General features: G+C 40.0%; 1 protein-coding gene across 1 annotated transcript in view; it reads left to right on the forward strand.

Annotated features, from left to right (window-relative positions):
- The window catches only part of LOC111259956 (carboxypeptidase Q), a 22,019-nt gene extending 19,784 nt beyond the window's left edge, over positions 1–2,235 (forward strand). Inside the window, exon 9 of the mRNA XM_022832368.2 lies at positions 1,816–2,235. Coding sequence (XP_022688103.1) covers positions 1,816–2,115 — 300 coding nt within the window. The 3' untranslated portion in view covers positions 2,116–2,235. The remainder of the gene's footprint in view (positions 1–1,815) is intronic.
- Positions 2,236–12,533: the final 10,298 nt, after the last annotated feature.

Consider the following 12,533-nt stretch of genomic DNA (forward strand, 5'->3'; position numbering starts at 1 on the left):
AAAAAAAAGTTTCGTCTGCTAGCCGCACGTGGTCTGAATAGCTGTTCGGAGTCCGCCGAATCCGCTTGTAGCTCCCGTGTTTTCTAGTGACGCGACGAACAACAACAGGTAAACAGCTAATAACAGAGCGCCGTCAAGCTCGAAACAGTAGCGACTTGATGAAACCATTTCTGATAAAAGATGACTACTGTAGGACCTACTCAAACCTGTTTGCGCATTCCCATATTTCGCGTATTATGTTTTGAAACGTTGCTTAACAACTTGGGATCCGGGTGACCGTTTTGTTTCGCACACAGTAAAATACGATTCTTTACATTTTGGTAGACTATACTTAAATATTGTATTTTCATTTGGTTATTTAATCTCAAAAGCCAATATACGGCTTATTTTCGGCGGAGCAGCTGATGTCTCTGCCATTTTTTTTATACGTTTGCTTAACTTCGGGCGTAGACTCCTGACTCGACAAAATATTAAACCAATAGACGTGATAATCGCGACGAGAATCAGAATAACAATACCCACCATTCAAGTTATGTTTCGGGCGAGCCTCCACTACAGCTACCACTTGTGCGATCCTCGTGCAGCTCTAGCGCCCGCGCCTGGGCCTTTTTCACTCGGTCGCATAGAAATACATTTCTTCCAATAACCCGTTTGACCAACGCCCCGTCTACCGATCAAACACAATTACCAATGATAACCGTGTCAACGGATAGTTTTGGCAATTGTGTTTTGTGCTGGCAGTCCTTTCATCGTTTCCAGCAGGAGCATCCTATAGATCCGCCATATTCGTTCGCAAAGAACATATAGGAACAGCTACTACTGTTAACACTACAGTAAAAGCATGCTGCTTTGAGCTAAGGCACCAATCGAAATGATTCTAACAAGAGACCCCTGTTTTGCTTAGCGGAACCACTAAAATCGATCATCACCTTACACCCTCGATCGAGAACACCCTTAACAGGCAAACTAGTTCAAAGGTCTACACAATTGGTTAGCTCTCTAACTATTTTTCTGATCAGAATACCTCCATCGAATCGTATGAGCAGGGGACACTGCATACTGGGGATAAAGGGGACTGTTATACTCTGCCAGAGATTCTACCAAATATACAGGCCGGTGCGAAAAAGCAGGCAGGTAGAAAAATGATGTTGACAATGAGCGGCTTTGGTTCTTCTATATAAATGCGCCACTACTGGCGACATCTGCACCGCTGCTGATCCTCAAAATAATGAATGAGTAGTAGATTCACGAGCGCAACGATAAACGGTGAAGTGTCGTTTGCGATCATTCACGAGCAGACCCGATTCTGACTGAAATAATGGACCTACGTTTCGAAACTGAGAACGAAGATGATTAAATAGAAGATGAAGCCGGTTGCCTATGCGCTTGAAAAAAGGGCTCTAGGCTAGGTCACGTCAGTTTATTGTTTACTCTTACTGTGAAATGGAGCAGCCCGTCTGGGATATGCTTCAGGCGTTGCACCAACTAACGTCAACGTCTGTTATAATCCTGGTGGTAAGCCCACTCGTAAGTAACGGACAAAAGGAGGCTCACAAAGAAGATACTTACGGGAACAATTGAGAGCAGCGTAAACTTACATTTACGATACTTTACTTTATCTCTTCAACTGAAATTTAACTTTTCTTTTTTTCCTAATTGATTCTTAAAGTTTTATTTATTTTATGAATAATTAATGACTTTATAAAATATGATATATAATACTTTTAAGTACTACTACTTTACTAGCAGTATCTGTTTTAATTTAATGAAGTTCTACGCCTATTTATTTGATTCTTCTTTATTTTCCTTTTAAAGGCACGCTGCGTTCTTCAAGAGGCGCTTTCAATGCTAAAATCGATAAATGCTACAGCACTGCTAATCTCCAATAGTGGACCTGATATTAAGCAATGGTTCGATATCGGAGTTCCGGGAGGCTCACTTTACAACAACAATCCGCGATACTTCGATTATCATCACACGAATGCCGATACTCCGCTTCTGATGTTACCAGATGATATGGACCGCGCGACTGCTGTCTGGGCGTCAATGTCCTACGTCCTGGCGCAAATTAGTGTCCGGATGGATCACGATGCCCCAAGCGATCCAGTACAGTAAATCGCCCAGTCTTTCATTGAGCAGGAGGTTTTGAACGACCAAAATGCACGTAACACAAAAATAATGTTGTCTGTAAATGTACATCTATACTATACACATGCTTGGATTCAAGGAGATCAATACGTCTGTCTTTTTTTTTCTATTAATAATAATAAGTATTGTCTATTGCGCTGTAAGCTGGTTAAGCTTGATACCTCAAATGGACCATGAATAGAAACCGCAGTTTCTATTGCGCATCTGAACGCTAGTATAGGAACGGGAAGAACTTAAGGAATAAACTAATGGGCTAAATTATCTTTAAGATAGAGTTACAAAATCTGCTATACACATGCGTTGTACCAAATGAATATCATTTACATTGCGGCGGCGTGGTGTTGCTTGGCAATAGAATGATTCAGGAAAACTATTTCTAGGGTATACATCGATCGTTAATTCCGAAGCCTTCATGTGAAACTAAGTATTCATTCAAGAATTACCAGAGTTTTCATCGTCTTTTCCCTGTCGATGATGACGACGACATCGTCGCACCACCTGACACTTGTTTTCTTCTCTACGGAGATCTGTTTAGCGAATTACGGCTCTATATGAGATACTACAGTTGTGTTTTTCTTTGGCCAACCATCACCCTGGAGTGTCTCCGAGTTTCTCGGCTTTGGGTCCTTTGGACACTGTCGCGCATCCCTGAATCAGGTAAAGTAAATAGGTTCTATGATAGATCGAATCTTATTCGAAGATTCAACACTCATGAAAAAGACGAAAAATATGTGGTCAACGGATGAAGCTACCTGTGAAAACCTAGATAGCAAAAATTTAGTAGTCCGGATTGAGTCTCTGAACAAAGCTGCTGAAATCAGTGGAGAAAGATAACTGAAACAACGAACGTTCATTATAAGTATGATGCACAAGGTCTACCGCACATTTATAGAACGGTATCTGTAAATGTAAATAATCGCCGACTTTCGTCCTCGGCTTTGATTTTCAAAGTGATTGTAGTATCATGGGATAGGGCAGAGAAATTAATCATGCAAACAGCTACGTCTAAAGAGGTCCTCGGGCAGTAGATGATCTCCAAAAAACGAAGGAGAAACACTTCGGAAAGAACAGCACATCGTAGACCCGACAAGAAATATACAGAAGGGTACGTTAACAGGAATCAGGATGATACTCGATTCGAAACCCAGCCACAAGTGCTACTTAATAGTGCCGTATTTTACGAAGACGTGCCCCAAATACATACATTAAATAACACATTATGACGTCGATTGAGTGGGTACTCGTCAAAGACAGAGTCTGCGATTTTAGTCCACGGTTTTTAAGTTAAGTGAAGTAACAATTGACCCTCGATAACGAAACTTGTGACTCTACTCAACCTTTAAATTAAGGCTCGTTATTTTAAACACGACTAAACTCCTTATTTTATATTTTCTGAAAAAACATACAATCTCGCTGCCGTTTTAAATGCAATAAGATCACTTAGTGAGGCGTAGGTAAATATATCACAGCCAGTTGAATCACAGACCTCAAAACGTTTCTGTTTACGTTCCGATGGGTCGCTTTCATCTAACTCTTTCGTACATCAGTTATAACGCGTAGGAACGGCGCTAGAAGAGCAATCTTCTTAAACGTTCGTCCAAATTTAAAAAAAAATACAAAAACCATTTCTTATAATTTTCCGACAACGTATTGAGTATAAACAGGTTTTTCGCATCGCTAGGTCATCCAAGGGGATTAAACGACTCTATTAAATAGATTGTGTCTCTATGTTGATCTACCTTATTTATCTACCTCGTAAAATTTGAAGACTAAAGTGAGTTCGGCATTTTGTCTCATCATGGCACTTACGAACGGTGCCACAAAATGGTACTACATACCAATCATGTTGTCTCCAAGCATTATATTACGGAGCACTCAGAACCACAGGAACTATGGTTTCTACCCTCGAAGACCAACGGGCTTAGGTTTTTAGCGGGTACCCAAACGAGATGGTACTATAGATGTAAGATACTGTTATGCACTTAAACACGTTTTGTCGGTCAGCTTATATCTCGAGGAAGCGCGCGGATCTTAGTACGGAAGATTACCTCGTATGATTTTTGAAAAACGTCAGTCTACACCGAGCTACCCGCCCGCGTTCATTATTTAGCGGCATTGGTCACGAAGAATTTCAGTGAGCGAATTTAGCGAAAAGTATTGACTGCTTGTTGACTAGAATCAGTCAGGAATTGAATTTGAAACCTCGTTTTCGCTTCATTATTCGAAATAGAATAATTGAAGTTTATCGTTTGTGGTGTGCACTATAGCGCTTCGTTTCAATATAATAAATAGCTTAATTCACTAGAGAATAGTATAATGTTGTTGAAACAAGAATTCACCTTTTCGTCCGTTATAGGAAACAATTATCCTACTGTGTCGGGTCTACTGCGATTTATAGACGCATCGTTGATTGATTTGAACTAAATTACTCAATGAGTTATTTTCGCAAGTTTTCGTGAGTCGTGATGTTACCGCAAAGACAATGCTTCGTCGCGATTAAGCTTTTCGCACTATGCCACATCTCCTCAAAGCTGGCCTAATTTGTCGAGCGGTCCTGCGCCATTTTGTGAAACGTTTATGGACGTTCGATTATAAATGATGATAGTCACAACTGAAAACAGTAACATATGTACCATGCAGCCATATATAATCGTTTGAATACGGTATCCTAAACGCTTTTGATGAGTCGACCTTTCATTCGATAAATCTAACAATTTTTATACAGTAGTAGATCTGCGCAATTTTTTGTTAAGACGAGATCATTCGTCTGATTCGCGTAATTATGGCAATATCTCTCTGATTTTGCCCTCGATGTTTATGTAAGACGGCGATGTTCGTTCTATTTAGCAAACATCTCATTTTGTGCCTGTTTTGCTATCACCGTCACGTGCGTTTTCCTTTACCATAGTATTTCAAGATAATTACCGCATTATAGGCCTTTCGATAAAAGGCTAAGGATGTGGTCGCTTTAGCTAATTCGAGCTTTGGTTCGATTGCACGCACGCACGCACACGATCGGCGCATTGTTTTTTGCTAGGTTGCTGGTCTTGTTTGTTCCATCATGCACAGAATGTAACTAAAAGTTTTCCATACAAAATCTGCACGTTCGTTTTTCAAATAGCAACGTAAGAATTTCATCAGGGTAAATTGTGCTTATCGGCAACGCTATTAAATTATTTCAGATTTTGCCACGTTTTATGTGGTGGTCGGTCCAAACAAGATCCGTGCGCGATTATTAAGGCGGCCTTAACAGACGCACACAAAGTTTTTGCGCCTCTTAGAATGGTCCGAATGCAGTTCGTGATTCTGGAACCTATGCCTACACAGAACATTTTTGAGAGAAATCAGTTCGAAGCCCGAAGTAAACGCCGTAGATTTTGGGGACGGCATAAAGACGTTTGAAGGAAAGTACGACATGCTCTTCTTGAAGCGTCTCCTCCACGCTGGAGCGGTTCAACTCAACTTATTGAGTCGATATCAAGCAATTTCTTATGGTAATTATTGTTGACGCTATTCCTGCCGTCAAGTTCTTATTGCTTTAACATTGAATATATATCTCAACTAAGACCCCCTAACAACTGTACTTGTATCTAGCACAATTCGATCTTTCTTATACAATCTTTACAAGATTTCCAGTCTAGCTCATAATTAACTCACCGCACCATTCAAATGAGTCCAGTATATATAAGAAGTAGATGACTAATACAAACCAAGTTGTGCTGTCTAATGGTAACCACAGTTAGTCAACACCTCGTTAACGATGTCAGCGGGTCGTAAATTTACCCACCGTGCGTTGATCTTGGGCTCATGTTAATTGTACGGTATTGGGTATCTGGCATACATACGATCTTATCATCTCAGCATTTTGTTTGTCATACGCCATCCAAATCAGTCCCGACGAGATTAGTCGCACAGCAATTGATCCACGACATGAGCGTCGTTTACGAGTCTGGGGCACAGCAGAATGGGTCGTGGATGGACATGGCGTACAGCTTTCTGTCATCATAGTCGCGTGTTACAAGCTCGATTCACAAGGGCATCAACTTAGACATATATTAGCATTATTTAGCCTCTGATATTTGTATGATTCTGCCTATGTTAATGATAGTTTCCATGTGAAGCGAGACGAGTATTATACGCCCTGATCTAATGAACTATTCGTGTCCGACGCCGTTTACCTGCAATTTTAGATGCGAACATTTTTTTCAAGGGTGAACATATGAGTATTCGCTAAAAGTAAGTAAACTCTTTTCACTAAAACAATCAAATCAAACGTTGGAAAATGGTTTTGAAAAACCGAAAGCAATTTTTTTCCGCTATGGTTCTCTGGTAAGATAAATAGCGGTGTTGGATATATACTATAAAATATCTGAATGATTTAGCTAATATATATAAACTTCAAGGAGTTCGATTAAGAGATGACTTATGAGAACACTTGAAGACAACTCATGTAAAGGGAAAATGCTAAAATTGCCGAGAACACAAACTCTGGCACTAAAAATTTCACTTCAAACGCACGCTGGAGTGTGATTATTTGTTCTGTAAGTATGTGATCAGAAGCCTGATGCTTCCGTCTCCTCCGTTGGTTTTGGTGGCATCACACGCGTGAACCCTCGACATCGTTTTTCGTGAACAGTAGATAGGTGCCTACCTAACAAGTTCTATAGTACTTCTTTGTACGTCCATGAAAATTGGCAAAGTCAAGTACTACGCAACGCTCCAGTATAGAGGCTGTTGTAATTTCGTCAACCGAACGAGAAGACCCAATTTACGTATCTGCGAGGTTTAGAACTTAAATAATGAAAATTAATGACCCCAACATCCCCACAGATCCATAAATCTAGGCTTCTAGATATACTAATCAATGAAATACTGTTAATTGCTCTTTGTAACGATATAAATTACTCTATTGACTTGAGGTACAGCTGTGGTTGCCAATAATTTACTATGGAGCAACGCAAAAGCGCTTTTGATTAAAGATGCCTCGCGTGACGCCAGGGGTCAACTACAAGAAACTTACACTAAATAGACAAAATTAATAATTATATTGTTCTAAATCAATGACACTACTGTATATTCCTCCACTATTTGTTTATGTCATACTATGACATCGTAGAAAAAATTGAAGGAAAACATTAACGAAGATGGCAACAACAATAACCTGCGAGTGTAGTAATAGCATTAAAATTTGACATTGACTTTGAAAATTCCTGAACGAACAAGTACATATATATATATATATATATATATATACACTTAGTTACATTGTCCAATATATTTCAACAAGAGGGCCTGACGAACCCTTTGGCCAAAAAGTTAACTGTCCAAACTACCGCGCCGACGTTCAATATACATTCATTCATCTACACCTAGTTGCCAATAGAGATAAATAATTATAGCTCCCTGTTCACACTCACTTCTCCCGTGGCGTCCAATGTTCCTGATCACTCGTTTGTTTTACTAAAACTATAACCTAATCCGTAATCATTTCACGCCAGATTTCACATAAAGTACTCTATCATGATTATATAGGGCTGGTTTTCTTACTGCATTGTCGTCTTGATATGTACGCTAATGAACCGTCCTCCGATTAGCAACCGCGCAGTGTACGACAGCGGAGAAATTTAGCTCAAAGTTGCTCGTACTTTTTCGAAATTGTTCCGACACGTTCTTCGTGAGAGCGGGCAGACCAGGGCGCACTTAAGAGCTTCTCTTCTCATATATATCAGTTTGGACCTTTTCCAAGCTATCGTAGTCGTTTCTCGAGCATCGATTGAAAATAGGGGTACCAAATGTTAATATTGGAGTTAGGTGAGTGCAAAACAAATCAATACATACTTTTTCTGCGAGAACGGGCAGAGAAACCTAATTTGATCGCCATGATGCTTCCGCAACGAGCGATTGTATAGTCGCTACTTTCCAGTGACTTTGTGATAATTATACCTAGATCTCGGATAATATCTTCTTTGAAATATGGAGGAGCTCATTGAATAGTTAGCTACGTTTGACGTTTTTTAGGTCGAAATATATTGCGGCGCACTATTGATAGAAGGCTGGAGATTCGAAAAGGCCGTCCACTTTGTGAAACCTTTGGAAGCTGTTTTTCTCTTCTGGCTTGTCCTCGATTCTGTCCATATAAAAGAATACAGAGATGACTTCACGTCATCAAAGTGAAGTCTTATGCTCTAAGAAGTACATCCGATAGAAAATTGGTATAAAGGACATACGTCAGCGAATCTCATATCATAAATTGTGAATATTCTTGTCATTGCTGTACCCAACATGGAATATGACCATAAAGCTTAATAGAAAAGTTTTGTTTTGAACTGAGCAAGCAGCTTTCGGGCCAACTCTGTATATCGAAATAATTTCTGTTAATTTTTCATAGGTAACGGACTCAAAGGCCGAAGGGAACCTAAAATGAAAAGCGTTTATACATGCTGACTGATTTCTATAGATAGGTCAGGTATGCTAAATTTTTTAAAAGTTAGAGGCCTTTCCCTTCCATACGTAAACTATGCATCTCTGAATGTTCGTACTCGTGGATGTGGCTTAGCCTATAGAAATCAGTAAGATACTGGCATTAATGGTACTGGTCTATTATTTTTTCTGTTCCTTGCCCCATATTTTTCAATAGTGCATACAATAAAGCTGTAATAACTGTAGAGAGAGCTGTAGAAACTGTAGAGTTATAAAGAGTTATACAAAATCCGGTTGCATCTACCGAGGACGTTTTCGGACATATCAGCGTCTTTTAATGTACATCAAATTCAACTTATCGCGCTGGCAGCGTTCGTGGCGTATACTCTTGAACAATGCTGATAAACAAATCTCGTGGAGTAACACAGACGTAATTTTTAGTCTCCTTACTTATTGCGTCTTCAGAGGGCGTTACTATCTTTAACTGTCACTGAAACCTTTTTTTCCAAATCGGAATATCAGATTTTTAATAGATGCCATAGCAAGTGAGCGTTGAGTGTGCACTTCGATATACGTCCTTTTTTGATAATTCGAAAATTCAGCCCGACCGGAAAGTTCACATAGCATCATCAGTTAAGCAGTCTCGTTAAGATTAGGCAACATTAAATTTATCTATACTGTATCGTTACCAAATTAGCCCCATCATGGTTTTATGCGCATTTTGCAGTACTCGTGAGACAAGCGCCAGATCCCTCGGAGATCAGTGGGTACTTCAGACAAGTTTGTCTTACTTATACAGCCAGTATTGCAAGAGGACAATATTTTATACTTAAAAGGCTTTATGTAACGATGTGATCCAAAATGGTTGGTATCGCATCGAGGTTTCCTAATCGTAAAATCGCTTTGGATTTGTTGTAGATAGACTACCCGAACTGTTGCTGAACACGGCTTCAAGCCGGCCGCCACAGTGAGAAGGATGATTACAACTTCTCTACTAGAGTTTCTTGATTTCTCTTTGAACCTGCTATTTTATAAAGTAGCTCAGACTTTATGGATTTTACCTGTCACAGGTGCGAAAAAATGAGATGTGGTCCAAACATGCAACTACATTTTATTTCATGCTGGAAGTTCATCGCTCAAAACACTGCCTAACGGTAATACAAAACGTACGATTGAATAATCCGAATTCAGACATGCCTATTTTTAGAACCCAAAATTACGTTCGTTACATTTAGCGTCATGTTATGATATGATCCTGTAGTTTATAGAGGGCAGATTAACCATTAGACCATTTCATAGTTAGTCATGGTTAGTCATTAGACCATAGGAACCAATTAAGCCTAACTGTACTAAACCATCGTTTTCATACTGTGAAGGTAACAGAAGGTAACCAAACTTTTGGTAAAGTTAATTTTGTATAAATACAATTACAAAGGAAATATGTGTAATTCGCTTGGACAGGCAGGGCATTATAGTGAATGAGTTTCGTTTAAAAGCAACGCTGATCACAGTAAAGGCTGCGCGGCATCGGTGATCGGCGGCTGACAACGCTTAAAGCGATTAACACAAAAGCAGACCGAATATTATATATATTAACACAACTACGAATTAAGCTGTAAGAATACTTGTTTTGAGAAATATCTAGTTAAAGAAGTCTAGAAGTAGGATAAAGGTTTTAGAACAAAAACATTGAAGCACCCGATACTACGACTATTACGAGGTAACAATAAAAATGGTATCTTATGTCAATTTTCTTCTAGTTATGCTCTTCTAGTGGAAAAGAGTTACAAGTGTTTATATCCTATGCATAAAACAATTGTCGATCACGATTGTAAAGATAACGTTACGCAAAACAAGCTAACGAACGGCAGCATGAGCCTGCATCAGAAACACTTGTTGTTCACGGGCCTGTGTGTCCTACAACCGCATTATCTGAATGTCTCGTAGCCTTAGGGAAGGGCCAATTGACTGCCACCGTCGACTGACGTCTCAGGCCACCAGGTGTTAATGCTGTTGTAGTTTCTTTGTTTTTATTTTGACCTTCCCCGCTTACACCGCACTCATTTGGCCTGAAGTCGGCTAACGCTATCAATGACTCTTTCTCTATCTTTATTACACTTTGTTATAGTATCCCTATTCAAAAAGTAAAGAGCTTCGCCAAATGCCTTTCCCATGTACCAGTAAATAAACGCTTGGAGTTTTTTTATTAAAAACTGCTCTCAGTCACTACGTCAGACTGCTAAACATCATCCTGAATGCAAGCGTGCTCGGCGTCATTGCATCAATTTTCCGCAAAGTTCTATCACTACTTGTACGAGAAAGAACGAGCATCCGTTATTTCAACACAACCAGGTCCTTTTTTTACTCTGTTATACTCGCATTTTGCACAGCTGTAAACAGTTTGGAAACATTTATTTTTGTAGTTGCTAAGGGATAGTGTACATCTAGGAGAGTAAGAACCAGAAGCCGACACAGCGCAACCGTCGTTTCGTCCTCTAAACCCCACCGCCGGCACTCCCAGTAGCTTATTCCGTAAAACGCTACTAGCCGTCTGTCGTGAACTATGAAAGACCCTCACTAAACATGTTACTGGATTCTATTGCGACACTCACTTCTCGAGTGCATTTGAAGTTGCTACAATTTCAGTGTCTGTCTCTATATTTCTTACCTCTATATCGCTTGACCAAGCTCTGCTCGCACTCTTCTGTATAGAGTCGTTTTCCCATATCTCCTTTGCCCGTTTCTGCAAACTTCGGTTAAAGAAGAGATCTGCGATATTTCTAGCCTGTGAAAGTCTGAGCAACTTTGTGCAATAAGACGATGGGAAGACAAAGAGGAAAGTGCTTCTACCCCAGAAAAGGAAGCGGACAGGAAAGAATAAAAAAAAAATACGGACGAGAAACATTGACAATAAAAACCTATGCAAATATAGGTTCTTGATGATGATGGCCCCGCAGCGATTCTATGCGGAAAAAGAAAAGTGGCAAATGAGATACTCCGTGAGAGAGGGCGAGGCGTCCGCCCAGGACTGTAAGCTGGTATTCGTTTTTAACCCAACTACGATGTCAACAACAATAACATCAACGATCGCACTTAGAGCAGCTTCGAACTGACCAGCTACGTTCAGCAGCATTTTCCGAACCCTGGAACTCGATTACTTTTTCCCGTTGCGACTGCCAGCAGATCTCTTGGAAGTACTTCCGGTAAATGCGTGTCTTGGTCCTGAGGTGGCATCACGACTAGGCGCCCCAATCAGGTAGCAAAAAAGCTGGAAAATTTAAACACCAGAGGACGGACCGAAGCTATTGAAGCATTTGTAGCGGCAACATATAAATCGATGAGCATCGGCTTTTGTTGCCCGCAGGCTTTGACGTAGGAGGCTGTGAACTGCTGTTTTTAATGGATGATGTAGCGAACGCTTTGGGGAACAATTTGACGGGTTGTTATCAGCTTTACGACGACGCATTACGGCCAGGGGTAGAAGAGATAATGAGCGCAAGAAATCAATGACATCTGTGTCAATAGCGAGGAATAGAAACGTGCGACATTAGATTAGAGGTATACGACTAGACTTCGACAACGGGTTTCACCTGCTAGAGGTCCCGTACAACCATGAATTTTCCTAAGATTTAGTTGGAAGCGCCATCAGAACTTTCACACAATCCCTCTTCGATAGAGAAGTTAACCGCTAAACCAATCTTAAAAAACAGCGTGTCGAGAAAGCCTTTTCACAGCGCTAACGTGATCAACAAATCAATGTACAGTCCAGCTAGTTTAATTCTCTATAATAATAAACATAACGTATAAAGTACGATACCCGATTGAAGCTAATGCGACTACTAGATTCTAGTTAAAACTATTTTACAGGCACGTATTAGTGGACGATATGCGGACGAGTTGGTTGAAAATAACTGCGTAAAATTTAATGATAATGAAAAAAATGGAAAATTCTGAGATGAAATCAG

This window comes from Varroa jacobsoni, unplaced genomic scaffold, assembly GCF_002532875.2.
Source record: "Varroa jacobsoni isolate VJ856 unplaced genomic scaffold, vjacob_1.0 scaffold_388, whole genome shotgun sequence".
In the NCBI taxonomy this organism is placed as follows: Eukaryota; Metazoa; Arthropoda; class Arachnida; order Mesostigmata; family Varroidae; genus Varroa; species Varroa jacobsoni.